An 18,720-nucleotide genomic window follows, 5' to 3' on the forward strand; every position below is an offset into this window, starting at 1 on the left:
CTGCTGTGCTGCTGCAGCAGCAGCAGCAGCTTGCTGCTGCTGCTGCAGCAGCAGCAGCAACTGCAGCACGCAGCATCGTCTGGACACAGCCGCGCCGCGGCGCGGCAAGCTATTCTTGAGGTCGGCGTGACGGTGACAATGTAGGTTCTGAGGAGCAAGTAGCCAACGGGCAAGTTACTTAGCGGACGCAACGCATGCATGCAGGGAGCAGCACGAGCACGCCAGCAGCGAACAGCAGCAGCAGCTGCAGCAGCTGCAGCAGCCACACCACTTGTCTCAGGTGTTCCATCCGGCGAACACCGACGGGGTCGTCGCCCTTTGCTTCAACAAACAGTATTCAAAATACATTTAAACATATTACGCCACCAGCATATATTCTCAAGTGTTAACTGTTCATGCAAATGCGTGGGAAACACCACCTTGGCCGTAGTCACTGTACTCAGCTCCCTGTACACCCGAAGCCCACAGAATCCCCAGCTCTTTTTCCCTCAATAACTGTCTGTGGGCAAGCCTGAAGGCCCTTGGGCCTGGCTCTGCTTGCTATGGTTAGCTGCGGTGGCCTAGCTAGCCTAGAACTCAGTGCACTGGGTGCATGCATGCATGCACTATTGCGCATGCATCTATTCAGTAGCAATTTACGCAGCATGCACTGCGCATGCACCGCCTTAGCGTAGACAATTTACGCAACAAAAAGAGTAGAGTTACGGCTTGCCCCGAGCAGCAAAAAGACGCCGCAGCAAACCGTTGCAGCCGAATGCTGCAGCAGGCGCAGCTGCTGCTGGCGCGAACTGCTGCAGCAGCCGCTGCTGGGAAGCGCTGCAGCACCTGTTGCAGTTGCTTTCTGCATTGAGCTCGCTGCATGCGTTCCACTTCTTTTGTTTCAGTTTTTAATTCTTCAGAGAAACGACCAAAAACAAACGATAAACACCTTCACGGCTTCGTCTTGCCTCGCAACTCGTGGCTTGAATGGACTTCTCGGTGCATGCATGCGCTTAGTACTCAGCCTCCTCGCGTTTCTATCTATTATATTCTTTTTCTATCTATTATATTCTTCCCTCTCTTGCGGGTCTCCCTTTTTCTCGCTTAATTTCTATCTTTTTGGCGCTGCTTAGGCTGCTGCTTCCACTTCTGCATGCTTCTTGTGCTTTTTCTTTTTCTTAATTTCTCCCGCCGGCTCCGCAGTCTCAGCCTCCACAGCTTCTTGCTCTGCATGTCTTTTCTTCTTCTTGGGCACTTCCTCCTCCTCGGCCTCTTCCCCATTCTCCGCTGCTGCTGCTGCTGCTGCTGCTGCTTCTTCTTTGGCCTTCTTCTTTTTGGCCTTCTTCAGAGCCTTCGCCTCAGCAGCGCGTTGGGATTCCACTTCTGCTGCTGCTTCCCTCATCACATCCAGATTCTTTCGAGGCACTATGCCGTCGGACAAGTATCTGAGCAGCAGCAGCAACAGCAGCAACAGCAGCAGCAACAGCAGCACCAAAGAAACGCGTCAAAGCGGTCTAAAGCAGCAAGTTGGCATTCTCAAGCCAGCCGCCCTTCTGCTGCAGCAAACCTAGCGGCTCGAGCAGCAGCAGGGAATGCAGCAGCCCTCTGCTGCAGCAAACCTAGCGGCTCGAGCAGCAGCAGGGGATGCAGCAGCCCTCTGCTGCAACAAACCTAGCCGCGCGAGCAGCAGCAGGGAATGCAGAGCCAACACACTTGAGCCTTTCTTCAAGCTGCTCTCTCAACTTGTCGCCAAAGACATGCTGCCGCGGCTGTTCCCCAGATGGCTGATCAGCTTCATCGCTGAAGGCATCAATGCGGGCGGCCAGGGCGCACTTGGAGGCCAGATACCTGAAAGCAAGCATAAAAAGCCTCCCGTGGGAAACAGATATTCAAAATTAATGGCATTTGACTCCATTTTAAGGGCTAAACAGAAGGAAAAGGGAGCAGAACAGCAGCAGCAGCAGCAGCGGAAGCAGCAGCAAGCACGCCATCCAGCTGGCTGCGAGTTGCTGCAGATATGTCTTTATATACCCCCCAAGGCGGCGCACCTGCTCATTCTGCCTTTGTGCTTCTGCTGCTGCACTCTGCCAATAAAAGAAGAGTGGAACAAAAGGCCGTATTTGGGGGTGCGGCCGCTGCGTGCCTTCAAGGCTCTGAATAAAGCCTGAAACACGAGACATAATTAAGCAGCAAAACCCAAAAATTAGAATAAAAATGAACAACACTTTTGCTGCATTATCCAGCAATCCGACGGGGCATTTACCATGGCACGACTCCGGCAATGCACGCAGACGGCCACGCGAAATATGTACTGTCTTAAGGAAATTAGCACAAGGCGCATGCAAATAAACTTGACTGCGCACCCGAGCCTGTCCACGGCCAACAATTTTGCATTTAAATGCATCTTAATAGCCTTTTATATCCCTTTGTAGACGCTAACAGCCCGACTCTGCACCCCCGCCTCACCTTCTCCGCCCCCAGAATCTGAATCGTAGAGGCCGGGTACTTGGCGAGCGACACCAAAGCCCCTGCGTGCGATATAAGCCGAGCCCCCAACACTTCGCCCACAACTGCCTTCAAGTTGGGCGAAACCACATCCATTTTGCCGCTGAGGTACTCCTGCAGCGCCCGCCGCTGCTCGCACAGCCGCAGCACCTGCAGCGAACCCGCAGGAAAGCAGAAGATCTGCAGTGTCAGCAATAAAAGAAATACAATTAAATATCAAATAAAGATAAATTATAATATAATCTATCTGCGGGAAACAACGGTGTGCGCAAACACCAACAAGATCCCAAGCAGAAGGAAGCCATGAAAGGCGCACAGGAACACTGCTCCGACACCTCATCCTTCTGCTGCTGCTGCTGCTGCTGCTGCTGCAGCAATAGAACTTTCGACTGCAGCTGCTGCAGTGCTGCTGTTGCTGCTGGAGGGGCTGGCTGCAGCAGCAGATCGCGAGGCAGTCTTTGTCGACTTGCCTGCTGTGCAAATCTTTCGATGTTTGCGAAGTCCTCTGCAGATATTTCCTGGCCCATTGAGTGCTTCATGGAGGCCACAACTTCTGCTGCCACTTCCTCGCTGTTGCCCACAGCAGCCAGCAGCTGCTCCCCCCCCTCCTGGCAGACAAGCAAGTGCATGCACTGCAGCCCCAACAGCTTCTTCGCACGCATGCATGCAGGCTGCAGCGATTCCCTCGAACCAGCAGCAGCAGCAGCAGCAGCAGCAGGAGCTGGCGCTGCAGCTGCGGCCAAAGACCCAGCCAGCCCACCGGAGCCCGTCGTGCGCGTGCTGCAGCAGGCGCATCTGCATCCCCAGCAGCAGCAGCAGCAGCAGCAGCAGCAGCAGCAGCAGCAGTCACCTCTTGGTCGAATTCTTCCTTCTGCTTGACCACCAAGACGACTCTGCAGTAAGCCTCAGTGTCCGGGACGATCTTGAGGAGCTCCGGGAAGTGCCAGCCGTACCACTCCTTGAGTTTCATTGCAAAAGTGTTGATGGTTTTGTCCAGAGAGTCAATGAGCGCTATGGACTGCATGATCGGCTTGTCTTGCTTGCGGGGGTCGAGCTGCATGAGCTCGCGGCTGTAGCTGTGGCCCAGCCCGACTTGAAACTTGGTCAGAGGCAAGGACTTGAGGGGCTTTGCCAGCGCCTGCAGGTGCATGCGGACTCCCCTGTGCAGCTCCAGCATCGTGGGGTTGTACAAGATCTTGAATCCGAGATCTCCGAGGGATTTCCCGAGAGCGGGGTCGCAAACCCCCAGGCAGCACTCGCCTGCTCCTGCTGCTGCTGCTGCAGCAGCTTTCTTCTTCTTGCCAGCCCCCCGCGCAGCAGCAGGCATGTGCAGCTCCAGGAACTTCTGCATGCACGGAGGCACAGTGCCCCCCGCCACCCCCAGCAGCGTCTCGAGAGCCTCTGCGGCATCTGCAAAAGGGTAAAAGGCCTCGCAAGAGACCAATTGTTTGAAACGCTGTGCATCTGCGCAAGCCTCCTGCACAGCGTCAGTGTCTTGGGCTATGCTGTCCCACTCCTTCACCCGCAGCAGCAGCAGCCCCGGCGCCGCCTCGAACAGCAGGAACACCTCGCTCGACATTGTGGAAACTGCGCGCCAAATGCCCCTCAACCGACCACACCAGTTGCTGCAACAGACATAAATGCCCTCAGAAATGCGAAAGTAGCCGCGGGCCTTCAGGAAAATCAAAAGAAGCAAAAATCCACACAGAAGGACGACACCCAAGGATCCCAGCTGCACAAAACCACAGCTCTCAGCCACGCGCCGGGGGGACTCCTGGCTCCTCACGCGCAGCTTTCTGGCCCAAAATATACGAAAGGAAAAACTCGAAAAGTCTGCGAGAAGACGGGAAGTTCAGATTGCGAGGAATACCCACAACTCGATGGCCCCGTGTGGGGGGGCCGCTGCGGGGGCAACTGCTGTGAGGTCTGCAGGAGCTAAGACCTTTCTCTTGCAAACTTCGAATGCTCCGAAACTTAATTCATCACTGCTGCAAGGGCGGAGGCATAACTACGCTCGAAGGGAACCACTGGGGCTCCGAGCCTGAGGCCTCTCGCAGTCCCTGGGCCAGCCCCACACGCAGTAGGGCTCAAGCTACTGAGCACGCTAATTAAAGGAGCAGGAAGAGCCAGCAACACATCTATATCTCTGTTTCAAATCTGAATCAAGATCATTTTTGGCATGGATTCCGGGAAATTTAGAAGAATGGCCTCTGCGCTGGCCTCTGCCGCTTACATCCAAGGGAACATGCAACAATGGAGTTAATAGCTAGGCACTTCTGGGCTCACAAGAGCAGCTGCTATGCATTTATTGAAGTTTGCGTAAAACTATGCGGGCTAGTGTGCTGCTAAGTCTAAAATGAGCTTCACAGGCCCTACGCAGCACAATCTGCAGGTGCCGCAGCACACCGGAAACTAAAGAAACAGCAGGAACAAAAGTGTCCTTCTTGGGACGGGACTAGCCCTTCAAACAGGTGTGAAAGGGAAAAAACAATAACGACTATTAGGGTTTCCGGGGGGTGAGGCTGTTTCCATCAACAGCAGTCATTCTGTGTCTAGCAGCGAGTTTGGCACGGAACAAGTTATGCTGGAGTAGAGGCATTTACACTCTAGCAAAGTCCCGAAACAAGTTTAATATATATTGCTTCTGGCCTTTTTAACTGTTCACTGTTCCCCTAGGGCGGTTTTATCCCTATGTGGCCATGGAGAGTCTTAATTACTTTCTGAGAAAGCTAAGCCAGCACAATCACTATGCAGAATCCTCACTATGTACTGAGGCACTTTGCCGCAAATTGCCAAGTTGAGGATTACACACGCAAATATTTTACTTGCATTTGGAAATTAGTCTGAGATTTTTGCCAAAACTGTCATTTACAAGAAACAAATGCTGCTGTACAGTGCCTGGCTTTTGCTCTGGACTTGAGGCTTGAGACTGAAGTTCGTGGAAAGCAAAATGGTGGCCGGCTGGCTAAAGTAGTTCAAGATGGAAAACAACTGCAATGGAAAACCTAGCATATAGATCAAGACTCAGTCCATTTTAAAAGCTGAAATGTGTTATGAAATGGCCTAAGATAACTTACTGGCATAAAGGTGACTCTCCGAGCTCAACTCTCCTAGACTAAGCCAGGTTACTGTGGCTAGAGAGGCCAGCCAACACTGGCTTATAATAGAATGCCTCAAAAACAAGAAAACTATTTTACCGTTTTGCCTGTTCCTTGCGTGTTTCTGCAAATTCCCGTTTTGTGCGGACTTAGAATCGTACTTGGCTCTAGAGTTCTCCTTTGCAGCCTTAAACCTCAACGCAGTTGGCGACCGCAAATTCTCTCCTGTTTAGGCTATTGGCTAAGACGTAAAATAGCGGCATAAGATGGAAAACGCAAAAAAAGTGAGCGAAAAAGATTACCATTCGACACTGCTGCGTAGTGCCAAACGGGCCATCAGCTTGAGGTGTGAAGCCCGATTCCACGTGCAACTTCAAGTGTTTCCGAAAGGTCTCATTCAAACAAAGTAATCCCGTTGTCCGAAAGTCAATATTGCCGCTGGCCGCTATCTCTAGGCTGAGCTCAGCTTCCCGAGATCAGTAGAATACGGTACTCGTAATTATGACAGGGATGACAGTGCCTTTACCTGCAAGAATAGCAGGCGCTTAGTTGGCAAACAGCCAGCTCACACGCGAACTTTGCAGTTAGTGTCAGCGTCAGGAGCCCTGGAGATGCTGCTGCTTGAAACGTTTTGGAAAGTAAACTGCTGGGAACGGAGTCAAGTGCTGCCTCCCAGGTGATTGGGGGCATGTTGTTCGCTATAACTGCTGCTGTGAGGATTCAGAAAGCTCTAAATGAGTGTGCATGCTTTCAAAGTCGTTTCGAGGCAAAGGATGAAACCAGAGTTTGTTGCCTTTCCCAGGGATTTGCAACTAATCCTGAAAGTACCCGTCAGCCCCCCAAAAATTCGGTGAATCAGAGCATCTACAGCAGCCATCTGGCTTTGCACATACTTTTGCTTAGCACTACTTGAAGGTAAAAAGTGTAATACATTGTCTGACATGTACGCCAGATGCACCCAATATTTGAAGGCAGAGGTTTTGAACTTCCTTTGAATTCGTTCACACAACGCAGAGATACTTTTTGCGGGGCGAATTCGCTCGCCATACACGTTTAGCTTAGCCTCCAGTGACATGTGTTAGCTGATCTTCAAGAACTGTCGATGAAGTACTTAAATGACTTGCCTCACAAGGAATCTATTTCTGGAGGGGTCAGCAGATCACGAGACCTGATTGCGATTTTCCACAAGCCCTGGCCCTTTCGACTTATTCTTAACAGGGAAAGTCAGCAATTTTAAAAGTGCGTGGGAAGATTCGTGAGCTCAGTCCTCAACACTGAGCAGCCTTCTCCCCAGGCACAGCACAATACGCCTATCAGAAGAGCTGAAGGGACACTTAAGCACTTTAGAACTTCCCCCAATCAAATTAAATACAAAATTTTAAAATGTTTCTGTTCACAGCACAGCTACAGACAAAACCGCGCAAGAGCAGTATGAGGTTGCCCAGCTTCGGCAAGAGCTGAACAGCTTACAAGGCGAAACAGAGCAGCTCGCGGTGAAGAAACTGCCGGATAAAATCATACCAAACAAATAAAAATAAATATAACAGTGAAGATCAGAGTAGAGAGAGCGCTTAGGGAGTCTCATTCTCACCAGATCCCGCTATGTCCCGCTATGGGCTTCTTAACATCCTTTAGCATGGTGTGAATGGGAACTGGCTGGCCTTAGATAATTGGCCAACGAGCTAGAACAGTTATTCCAATTTGAAATTTGGAAAGAGCCATAGGAGAAACATCTGGCAGTGGCTTCCTGAAGACTGATATTGAAGCTCGAAAACGCTTCCTCGAGAAAGTGAGTCATCGACTGGAAGGCTATTCTACTGGAATAAACTGCTGACAGAAGCGGGTTGTCACGAAAAGCCCAACAAAAAGACTAAAAGAGGCATCGGCTCATGATATTGAGCTTTCTTGGACTCTTTCACTGAGGATATTTCCGTAGACTCTACTCATGCAAGCCCTCGGCCTGCTGTGGAAAGTAAACGCAGAACACCTCGTTGCTGGCGCTGCGTGCTTTTTCCAAACAGCTTGAGAGAGGGAAGTGCGTAATGCTGGATAATATTTATTTCATTACGGCGCGAGTTTCCGCCGGCAGCTCTTTGTTATTTACAGTGTGTCGAAGCTGTTGCTTTTCGAGGGAGCCTCACGAGAGATCTTCGCCTGTTCCTCGAATCGTTTAAGTCTTCAACTATTATTTTGAAAGGCTCAAAATATTATTCGGGCGATTTAGTGGCTACACTCCTTCGTTTAGTTCTTTTTAGTCGAGTGGGCTGCCGACGGCTCAACCAGGTCGTGCTTACACATCCCGCAGCTGCACTTCGCGTGTGTGTATCCCCACGCCTCATTAGGTAATATTAGACGTATGCATTAGAAGAAGAACAAAGAAAGGCTGAATATGTCCTGTTTCTTCGGAAAGAGGAGAACTGCACGCATGTGCCAAAGTGGGCCGGCCCTCTCACTGCTGCCAAGAGCGGCGGTGCTGCCGACCGCTGCGGGGGCTCCAGGCCTCTTGCGTGTGTCCCACTCTGCCTTGCCTTCTTTTATGCTTCTTCTGTTTGAAATTTCAAAGGCTTCGCTGCTTTCTCGTGGCCTTACGGCTTTGGCCCCAGTTTGCTGCTGCTGCAGCTCTCCGGCTGCAGCAGCAGCTCACTGACCAACACCAGTACACCGTATGTGTACGCATTGCCTTGAACGGGGCGCTGAAGGAAACTTACAGCATTTCTTTGATTTTGCTACTTGAATTTGCGCAATAGACACTCAGGTTGAGCACCATCTGGGGCCAATACCGTGTCCTCGCCGCCACGCCCTGTTGGGGGCTTCATGACAACGGGCAACGGCTGCAGCAGCGAAAAGCACCACAGATTCCACTGGCAGACCACTAACAACCGCAGAAGCAAACCCACTCTATACTGGAAGGCAAGCCAGCAGAGACAGGGCTCAGCCCTCTTCACTACGGACTGGCCAGGGCGTCGGCAGCGGTCTGTGGCTGGGCACCACACAGTGGGTCGGGCAGGGGGCCTCAGAAAGCTCCCCTGGCCCGAAAGCAAAGGCCCTTAACATTTGAAAGTCTTTTGCAAACTTGCTGACTGTGCTTCTCTGCAGCTGCACGCAGCAGCAACTAAGCAGCGAAGACAAGAGTTCAGCATTTCGCCAGCGCATTCAGCTTGGAGCCCGTGCCCCATGACAATCAGGGGAAACTCAGGCACTATTTTATAGCTTCTTAACGAACGGACCCTCGAGCTGCTGCTCCGGTCCCCTAGAAAATGGCACACCCATCGAGCAACCAGGCGGCGCTGCAGCAGCTGCTGCTGCAGCAGCAGCAGCAGCAGCAGCTGCCTTACACGCGGACCCAAAGGTCCACAAGTCTTATGAACATGGGCTCAGGCTACCAGCAGGTCCCTCAGCAAACCTGTACGCGCCTCCCGCCCTTCTTTCTGCGGGGGCCAGAGCCCTCCCTCAGTAGCGCTTCCCAGCTTCGTTTTCTGGTGTTTTTTGATCATTTTAAATGCAATTTTGTTTGTTTTTGGCCACAGCGAGTGACATAGGAGGCCACGGATACAGTGAAGGCGTTCAAGATGCCGGAAACCAGTATATTCCCGCGAGATCGCACGCCTCGGGCCCCCCCCCTGGAGGCTCTTCTGTGGCTTTCGGGGCGGAGCGGGATGAGCCCGGGGCTGCGGCGTACCGGCGAAACCGCCGCAAGTCCACTTTGAAAATGGTTTTGGTTTCCGTCATTTTGGTTTCTTTTCTTTGCAACTTCGACCACGGAGTCATTCCTGCAATTCTCAGCGAAATTCAAAAGAACTTCAACAACCAAATCAAGTTCGTGGAACAAAGCCTGTTCGGCTCCCTTGTCTATTTCGGGCTCATCATCGGCAGCCTCTTCGCCGGTAGGTGCCGCCAGGACACTTAGTGCACTTCCTTAAGTGGAAATAAACAACATTATGTTCCCCTAAATCTGTATTCTGAACATTTGTCACTTTTAATCAAGTGCTGCCACGTAGATTTAGTGGCGAAGTGCGCTGCGAACTTCGCCTGCTTTCTTTTGTACTTGCGCCCCCAGGCATTGCTTTGCAAAGCTATGGAGCGAAGTGGCTTCTCGTGGGAAGTTTGCTCTGCCTTGCCTCTTCTCTTTTCTTCTTCTCGAGCTCAAACAGCCTGTTGCTGATGTACTTCACGAGGTTCATAACCGGCCTCTGCCAGGTACACTTCACCAGCGCCTGTTAACGACACGCCTTCTAAAAAAGTTTTCCTTTTGAATGCAGTTTGAAGCAGAAGTGCTCAGTCTGTAGGCTTCCCACTGCTCTCGGAGAAGTACCGAGGAGGAATGGAGGCATTTCGGGCACACAGCAGGCACTCATTATGAAATAAATGCAAACCTTTGAACGAAAAAATAGTTATGTACTTGTGCATCTATTTTCAGGCTGTTCCTGTGGTTTATTTACCGGTTTGGGTCGATGACTACGCCCCTGACGGCCAAGTGACGCGCTGGATGTCTTACACGCAACTGGCCGGCATTGGAGGTAATTGGGTTTAGGCCCACACGCTTATCCATGGACACATCCATCAACACTTGTACAGAGCAATAAATAATGAAAATGTGATTCGGGAGCGATCCAGCTGCCTTCGTGTCAAAGTGAATGCTATTTGAAATATGAGCTGCAAGGTTTGGTGATCGGACATAGAACAAAGCTCTGAGTGCGGTGGCCACGCTGATCATAATTCGTAGCCTTTATGCCAGCAATTGCATTATTTTATTATTTTCTCAGGAACTGTCAGCGGCTACTTCATTGGGGGTGTTCTGTCGCGCTTCACGGCGGCGACGGGCGAGAGCGGATGGCGCACGCCTTTCTTTGTTCAAGTTAGTTTGGATTTCTTGCGCAGCAATTCTCGATTTAGAAAATCAGTATAAGCTGAAAAGACTCTAAGATGCCATTCAGCGAGTTCAAGTACCAGCACATATAAACAAGGATCGCCAACTTGCGCTTTGCTTTGCTGCAGTCGGTGGCGCTTGTCCCAGTTGTGCTGCTGATTGCGGCATTACCGGCTACCCTTGTGAATTTGCCGGACAGAAGCCAAGCCAGGCCGGAGAGACAGAGGTAAGCCACGGCTGTGCAGCACATGGTGTGTGGCTGAGGAGCCAGGAGCCTTGGGGTGCAGCAGCAAACATGAATGCGTGTCTCTGGCTTCTTAGGACTGGCCTTAGTACCATTGGAGAAACGGACGCCTCCGGGCAGTCTTGCATGCACAACTTCTTTTCCGCATGGACTGAAGTGAAGTCGCTGCTCAGAAATCCCCTTTATGTCGTCGTCACCATGGGCATGAGTGCCTTGTACTTCGTAGTTACTGGTGTGGCAACAGACTAAGCCAGTGGCTGCAGAGTTAATTGCATTGCCTCATTTCTCAAAGCCCAGAAGCATAAATGAACTTTCATTAAGACATGCATTTTCGATCTGCAACCCCAAACTAGTCCGTAAAATGTGGCTTGAGCACGCTTTGGCTGGCTGTTTTGCAGCTTGTTGGCTTCGCATTCAAAAGAATCATGAACATATTGCGTTTCTCTGTCCTTCGTCCCTTTAGGCATTCAGTTTTGGGTGACGGAGTTTTTGGTTTCCGTTCTTCACTTCCAAAAACTCTCTGTTGTCGCTCTGAGCACCTTCTGCTTCCTTACCGCTCCAACTTCAGGGTATGCCCGCAGTGCATTCCCTTTAGAGATTTCCACCGCTGCAGCCCTTCAGTTTTGCCTTTTATTATGCAAAGAATCAAACTCATATGTGCCAATATTTCGGAAACAACACAAGCGAGGCTTCTGCTTAATTTTCTCTGCGCTGCAGCGTTTGGTTTGGCGGTTATGTTTGCGACCTTTGTGGAGGCTACCGAGGAGGCGGGCAGCAGCGAGTGGCTGTGAGGGTCACAACTCTTTTTGCCGGTGAGAATTTGCAGATGTTTAAACTCAGTGCAGCTTTTGTGGGTCGGGAGAGCCACGTTGCCCGCGGCCAGTCGTGCACTTCCCCGTCATCATAAGGGGAAACACCATCTGTTTCAGATATCCTTATGCGTGTCTGTTTTGGCCCTGTTTCCAGGAATCGGAGCAACTTTAGCTGTGACCTGCATCTACGTTGAGTCCTTTATTCTGTTTGCACTTTTGCTCTGGGGTTGCCTCTTCTTTGGAGCTGCCTTGGTGCCAGTCGCCGTTGGCATCCAGCTGGCGAGCGTTCCCTTCCACCAGCGCAGCATTTCATCTGCTCTAAGTCAATTCGCGTAAGTAATTGTCTTTATTTTGCACAGAATAATCATAAAACACTTTTAAGTCTGCATTATTATGCTGATCGCTCGCCCTTCCTACCTGTGACAACAAAGCATACTTTTGCAGTGTGCAACTGCGCTTAGATGGCTGCGCTCTTCGAGACTTTGCAGCTGCATGCGCACCTTTTATATGCAAAATTAGTCTGCATTCAAGTTGCTGAGTAATGCTTTTGAATTATTCTCAGGTACAACATGTTTGGCTGGTTTAGTGCGCCGCTGCTCTCCGGCGTGGTCATGGATTTTATAGACTGGTGCCACCCAGCAGGCGGCAAAGAGCTTGCACTGAGGTAAGCCTGCAGCTTTCTGAGTATAATACCTTTTTTGTTTTGCTTAATCGTTAATATTTAAGAAATCCTCTCAAGAGCTACACTGGTTGACGTAACTCGGAAGTGACAGGGAAGATACGAAAGCAGGGGGCTCACACAGAACAAGTAGAACAAGTTCCTTATTGTTCAGTAAAGCCCGTCACTTCTTTGTTTTTTTCTGCAGATTTGGATTTGAAATGATTTTGTGGGTTTCCGTTGCTGGCTTCATGCTCTTCGCTGTGGCCAATACACTGGTGCGACCCGTAGGTCAAAAGAAACGATAAGTTCCAGAAACAGCCATGCTGAGGAACGCTTTCCACAGCCAGAGTGCAGAGGATGTATCTGAGGAACTTTTGTAGCTTGTTTATAGAGATTTTGGGCTTCAAGAATCAGCTTTCTGTGTCCTTGCCTGTCCTGCGGCCCCAGACATTTCCCTCGGAAGACATTGAAAAGGAAGAGCTGGAGCTCCAGCTTGCACGGACGCGAATGCCAACATTGTCTTTTTAATTGTTTAAGAGCAAACGCACTCTGCGAGAAATGAAGACCCTGGGGCACCACCACCCCAGCCAGTGAACGCAGGCCGTGCGAAACAACCAAGCAGTGCGCGCTGCTGCAGGGCTTTATTTTCAGCAAGTTTGAAGCGACTCGTCTTTGTTTAAGTCCGAACTAATTATTTAAAAATGCTTAGGGATAACCCTGAAGACCAAGCCACCCAAATGCACTGCGTTTCTCTGCATTGCTGGGGCTGCTCTTGGTTGGAAAGGGAGATACAGATGCTGTTTTTTGGCGCATTCGACCCCATTAAGTATTTTAATTATTTAGTCCAGCTTATTTGTTTATTTTTAAGACCATAAATGGCGGTAGAACGCCTTCCAATGCTCGTTAGAACGCTTTCAGTAGACCCCAAAGAGCCAAAGTGTTCGCGAGTGACACCCGTAAGTTCAAGTTGTGCAGCGAAGAGCCACACTGGTCTCAGTAGAAGCGTTTGGTTTTCCTGACACAGTTGAAGCAAAATAAAGATATTTATTTCCCACAACATTGAAAAGAGAGTATATTAGAGTAATGGAAATGGAAATTAGCAAGAGAGTTGGTCGCTGGGGCGGGCGCGGTTGTCTCGGAGAAGACACATTTGCTGCGTCGACTCGGCTTTCCACCAGGACTTGCAGCTTACGTCAATCCTGGGTCGAGTTTGAGTGGAAAGAAGTAAAAAGAGAAATAAATAAATGTTTTTGGACTTAGTTTCAGGCAGTTAAAAGGGTTGTCGTTGGGCGCAGCAGCGGTGGTGGTGGGGTTTCGTGTGAACCATCGGAGAGCCCCATCAACACCCCCTAGAGTTTGGGTCTGAGTATAGTTGTTGAATAAAATATAGCGGCGTCATTTTTCTAGTATAAAAGTCCTACTTAATGCAGCGTCTTCATTTGCCCGCTGTGCTGCTGCTTTCCGCTTCTGCTGCCTCGCCAAACCCTCGGGCTTCCCCCCAACCCTCTTCCCCCCCTCGCCGCCTCGATTATGTGCCTCTTCTCCCCCACAGCGCCTCAAAGTCTTCAAACTTAAGACTCTTTGCAGTCTTTTTCTCTTTTTTTCGCAGCAGCCCCACAGGCCATGAGGGGGGCCGCCACACTTCGAGAGCCCCCCGCCCGCGCCTCGCAGCCCGCGCCCGCTGCAGCAGGCCACCCGTTTGCTGCAGCAGCAAACCAATCTTTTCCTTCTAACGAGAACGACGGCAGCACTGCCAACGCGGGGGGCCCCCCGGAGGGCCCCCCGGGGGGCCCCCTCAAGGGGGGGGCCCCCTGCGGCGACGCGGCTCTAACCCCAGACAGAGGGCCCCCGGAAGCGTCCCAGGGGGCCCCCCCAGGGGCCCCCGAGGGGGGCCCCCAGGGGGCCCCCGAGGGGGGCACCCCGGGGGCCCCTCCAGGGGCCCCCGAGGGCTGCTGCCGCAGCAAAAGGTACTCCAGCTCTTCTGTTATTTCTCTTATGTCTGAAGATGCAGAGGGGGAAGAGGGGGCCCCCTCTCCCTGCGTGGGGGGCCCCCCAGCTGCGCGGCCCCGGCGAGCGGCTTCGCTCCGCAGCAAAAAGGCAGCAGCAGCAGCAGCAGAAGCAGCAGCAGCAGCAGCAGCAGCAGCAACACCGCCTCCTGTCCCTGCAAAGTACAGGAAGGAGCTCGAGAGTGTTGACGAGGACATCAACAAAATCCTCCAAAAAGGAATTCCAGTCAGCCAGCCTTCCAGACGCAGGCTTCAGGGTTTAGGGTTTAGGGTTTAGGGTTTAGGGCTTAGGGTTTAGAGTTCAGGGTTTAGGGTTTAGGGTTTAGGGTGTAGGGTTTAGTCTGTAGAATTTAGGGTTTACGGTTTAGGGTGTAAGGTGAAGGGTGTCGGGCTTAGGGTGTAGGGTTAAGGGTGTAGGGTTTAGGGTCTAGGGTGTAGGGTTTAGGGTTTAGGGTTTAGGGTTTAGGGTTTAGGGTTTAGGGTTTTTGCACAGCCGACGGACTTGCTCTCAAACCGCGAGGCCTACATAAAGGCGAAGAAGGAATTGGAGGTTCCTGAGGGAGAAGAAGAAGTGGAGGGAGAAGGCGAGCAGCCGCAAGGTAGCAAACCCTAAACCCTAAACCCTAAACCCTAAACCCTAGGCCCTTCGGCGCGCGGCCCCAGCGCGCTGCCCGGGCCCCTGTTGCATGCGCTGCTATCGCTACCGCTGCTGCTACTGCTACTGCTGCTGCTGCTACTGCTGCTGCTGCTGCTGCTGCTACTGCTGCTGCTGCTGCTGCTGCTACTGCTGCTACTGCTGCTGCTGCTAGAGCTGCTACTGCTACTGCTGCTGCTGCTACTGCTGCTACTGCTACTGCTGCTGCTACTGCTGCTGCTGCTGCTGCTGCTGCTGCTGCAGGCACTGGCCTGGCGCTGCGGCTGCAGCGGCTGCTGCGGCTGCTGTGCGAAGGTGCTGCGCTGCCGCTGTCGGACTTAGCAGCAGCAGCAAGTGCTGCTCTTGCAGACCCTGGGCCTGCAGGAGATGCTCCGGTGTTTTCCGTAAACCCTCAAACCCTCAAAGTGGAGCTTCCCGTGCTGCTGACGAGACGCAGGCAGGCCCCTTGCTGCAGCGCCGAGGGTTTAGGGTTTGCGCCCGAGGGTTTAGGGTTTGCTCCCGAGGGTTTAGGGTTTGCGCCCGAGGGTTTAGGGTTTGCGCCCGAGGGTTAGGGTTTGCGCCCGAGGGTTTGGGGTTTGCGCCCGAGGGTTTGGGGTTTGCTCCCGAGGGTTTGGGTTTGCTCCCGAGGGTTTGGGTTTGCTGCCGAGGGTTTAGGGTTTGCTCCCGAGGGTTTAGGGTTTGCGCCCGAGGGTTTAGGGTTTGCTCCCGAGGGTTAGGGTTTGCTCCCGAGGGTTTAGGGTTTGCGCCCGAGGGTTTAGGGTTTGGTGCCGAGGGTTTAGGGTTTGATTCCGAGGGTTTAGTGTTTGGTGAGGAAGGGTTAGGTTTTGCTGCCGAGGGTTTAGGGTTCGGTGCCGAGGGTTTAGGGTTTGGTGCCGAGGGTTTAGGTTTTGCTTCCGAGGGTTTAGGTTTTGCTTCCGAGGGTTTAAAGTTTGCAGCCGAGGGTTTAGGGTTTGGTGCCGCGGGTTTAGGGTTTGGCGCGGAGGGGTTAATGCTCGGTGCGGAGGTACTAGGGTTTGTCGGTGAGGGTTTAGGGTTTGGCGCTGAGGGTTTAGGGTTTGGCGCTGAGGGTTTAGGGTTTGGTGCTGAGGGTTTAGGGTTTGGGAGAGCGGGGCGTGCTGCTGCAGGTTCGGGCTGGCGCGCCCCATAGACGGCGAGGGGGGCCCCCCGGGGGCCCCCAAGGGGGGCCCCCCGGGGGCCCCCAAGGGGGCCCCCATAAGCTCCTCTGAAGACACAAGTTCTTACAAGTTGTGGATTTGGGAATGTGTGCTGCTGGAGGGTTTGCCAGCAGCATTTAAGGAGGGAGCTCGCAAGGAAAGGGAGGGGCGGCAGGTGGGGTTTCCAGCCACAAACCCTAAACCCTCGGGCCACAAACCCTAAACCCTCGCCTCCAAACCCTAGCCTCTTCAGCAGCACGTCTTTCTCCCCAGCTGCTGCTCCGGGCCGCGCAGCAGGCCCCAGCTGCGTTCAGCTGCAGCATTGTGTGGCTGCAGCCGAGGGTTTAGGGTTTAGGGTTTAGGGTTTAGGGTTTAGGGTTTAGGGTTTAGGGTTTAGGGTTTAGGGTTTGGGGGGCTGGCGCAGACTCTTTACCGGCGGCTGCGGGCTCTGGAGAAGCTGCGGGAGGCGCTTTGTGGGGGCGTGGAGGGCGAAGTGGCAGCAGCACGGGAGCGGGTGCAGCAGCAGCTGCAGCGGGAAGCAGCAGCAGCAGAAAGGAAGCAGCAGCAAGAACACAAAAAGCGGCAGATTGAATATGCGCGAATGGAGAGGGAAAGAGGCCGCAGGCAGCGGGAGGAGCAGCGCGAGGAACTCCGCAGACAAAAGGAACTCGAAAGGGAAAAAAAAGAAAAAGAAAAACTCGAAAAAGAAAAAGAAAAAGAAGAACAAAGACTTGTAAGTCCAAGTCCCAAACGCACCACTCCCGGGCTTCTCAGGGTACAAAGTTTCAGTTTCTAGCAGCACCGGGGGGCCCCCGGGGGCCCCCCTGCGGACCCTTGGGGCCCCTGGGGGGCCCCCCGCAGCTGCCGCTGCGGCTTCTTCTGGACTTGCTGCTGCTGCTGCTGCTGCTGCTGCTGCTGCTGCTGCAGCAAAGGCTGAAGCAGCAGGCGGAGAAGCAAAAGGAGAAGAAGACAGACCCCAGCGTGAACCGGCAGCAGAGTCTCATGGCTTCGTGGCTGCGGCGGCCAGCTTCGCAGCCAACGGGGGCTGCGGGGGGCCCCGACAGGGGCCCCCAGGGGCCCCGGGGGCCCCTGCCTTCCCCCACAGCCAGGGGGGCCCCCCTGGTGCTGGTGCTGGACGAAGAGGAACAGGCGGGGACTGGGGCTAAGGCCGAGTTGAGGAAAGCAGCAGAGTTGGAAGCTGCTGCGTGGCGAGCAGCAGCAGAAGACAAGGAGGGTTTTGTGGCTGCTGTTGAGGGTTTGGCGAAGTGTATGTCGCTGCGTGCAAACCCTAAACCCTCGGACCGCGCCGCGCAGACGCGGCTCGAGGGTTTGGGACTCAGAGAATCCAAACCCTAGGGTTTAGGGTTTTCTTTCAAGTGCTTTTTGCTGCTGTGGCCCTCAGGCGCGCTGCAGCGGCACCGCCGCGTCGACGCGAAGGACTTGCCTCAAGTGTCGGAAGGTAATTCAAGTTCTTCAAGTTCAAGATCTTCGAGTTTTTGATTAAAATAAAAGTTTTTTGCATTTCTTTTGACACAATAGACGCAATTTGGAGGCTTGGAGCTGCTGCTGGCGCCGGCTTCCGCGCCGCCGTGCACGGAGGCGCTGCTGCTGTTTTTGCTGCTGCAGCGCAACAGGAGCAGCAGCAGCAAGTCGATCCGGCCTCGCTGCTGCAGCAGTTCTTGGACAAACATGCAATTCCAGCCAGAGATCGTTTGCGGGAGTTTGTTTCTTTTTGTGGTTCGTCTTCTGCAAATGTTCTGCAAGTTCTCAAGACACAAACTGTTGTTGCTTCCACTTTTTGCAAAACTCCATTCTTGAAAGTCCCATTCTTGAAAACCCTTTCTTGCCTCTGTATCCGTCCTCAGACAACAGATTAGATTAATTGCTGCTGCAGCATTTAACTTCTGCAACTTTCTTTTTTTTCAAAGTTCCAAATTTCTGTTCAAGAGAAGTCTTGCATGTTTGTTGTGCTGCGCTGCAGTGAATCACCGCCGCTTCGTGCACAAAGTATCTGTGCAGCAGTCGACCAGCGCGTCTTGCGGGGCGGCGCAGGGGGAGGGCGAGAGCAGCAGCAGCAGCAGCAGCAGCAGCAGCAGCAGCAGCAGCAGCAGCAGCGGGTACAGGCAAACGGCCGCGGAGGTAAGGAGGGGCCTCACCCTCACTGACTACTGCGCCGACTCCCTCCCAGACGCCCCTTTTTTGAGGACTTCTTGGGTGGCTTTGGACGACTGGAAGCGTCCAGTGCGCCGGCTGTTGATGGCCAAGCAGCCGAAGGTGAGTGTTTGCTGCGCTGCAGCTGCTGCGCTGCAGCTGCTGCGCTGCAGCTGCTGCGCTGCAGTTTGCTGCGCTGCAGTTGCTGCGCTGCAGTTTGCTGCGCTGCAGTTGCTGCGCTGCAGTTGCTGCGCTGCAGTTTGCTGCGCTGCAGTTGCTGCGCTGCAGTTGCTGCGCTGCAGCTGCTGCGCTGCAGCTGCTGCGCTGCAGTTGCTGCGCTGCAGTTGCTGCGCTGCAGTTTGCTGCGCTGCAGTTACTGCGCTGCAGTTGCTGCGCTGCAGTTTGCTGCGCTGCAGTTGCTGCGCTGCAGTTGCTGCGCTGCAGTTGCTGCGCTGCAGTTGCTGCGCTGCAGTTGCTGCGCTGCAGTTGCTGCGCTGCAGTTTGCTGCGCTGCAGTTGCTGCGCTGCAGTTTGCTGCGCTGCAGTTGCTGCGCTGCAGTTGCTGCGCTGCAGTTGCTGCGCTGCAGTT

General features: G+C 53.2%; 3 protein-coding genes across 3 annotated transcripts; 2 read left to right on the forward strand and 1 right to left on the reverse strand.

Moving 5' to 3' along the window:
* Positions 1-1,108: 1,108 nt before the first annotated feature.
* ENH_00036390 (nucleolar protein 5A, putative) lies at positions 1,109-4,063 on the reverse strand (the record flags this gene model as incomplete). The annotated part of the gene is made up of 6 exons (XM_013585126.1): positions 1,109-1,424; positions 1,693-1,827; positions 2,028-2,143; positions 2,446-2,634; positions 3,033-3,092; positions 3,335-4,063. The coding sequence occupies 6 exons, from the start codon at positions 4,061-4,063 to the stop codon at positions 1,109-1,111; spliced, it is 1,545 nt and encodes a 514-aa protein (XP_013440580.1).
* Positions 4,064-8,839: 4,776 nt separating this feature from the next.
* Positions 8,840-12,694, forward strand: ENH_00036400 (hypothetical protein, conserved; the record flags this gene model as incomplete). The annotated part of the gene is made up of 13 exons (XM_013585127.1): positions 8,840-9,035; positions 9,110-9,466; positions 9,640-9,779; positions 10,000-10,099; positions 10,346-10,437; positions 10,578-10,675; positions 10,771-10,925; positions 11,157-11,262; positions 11,411-11,505; positions 11,660-11,837; positions 12,068-12,169; positions 12,372-12,450; positions 12,614-12,694. 13 exons carry the CDS (start codon positions 8,840-8,842, stop codon positions 12,692-12,694), a joined length of 1,779 nt encoding a protein of 592 aa, XP_013440581.1.
* Positions 12,695-13,789: 1,095 nt separating this feature from the next.
* Positions 13,790-18,146, forward strand: ENH_00036410 (hypothetical protein; the record flags this gene model as incomplete). Its single annotated transcript, XM_013585128.1, has 9 exons — positions 13,790-14,398; positions 14,666-14,771; positions 15,071-15,296; positions 15,952-16,156; positions 16,406-16,714; positions 16,909-17,236; positions 17,384-17,440; positions 17,608-17,701; positions 17,963-18,146. The coding sequence occupies 9 exons, from the start codon at positions 13,790-13,792 to the stop codon at positions 18,144-18,146; spliced, it is 2,118 nt and encodes a 705-aa protein (XP_013440582.1).
* Positions 18,147-18,720: the final 574 nt, after the last annotated feature.

The sequence above is a fragment of the Eimeria necatrix genome, genomic scaffold (genome assembly GCF_000499385.1).
Source record: "Eimeria necatrix Houghton genomic scaffold, Enh_scaff266, whole genome shotgun sequence".
Classification (NCBI taxonomy): domain Eukaryota; phylum Apicomplexa; class Conoidasida; order Eucoccidiorida; family Eimeriidae; genus Eimeria; species Eimeria necatrix.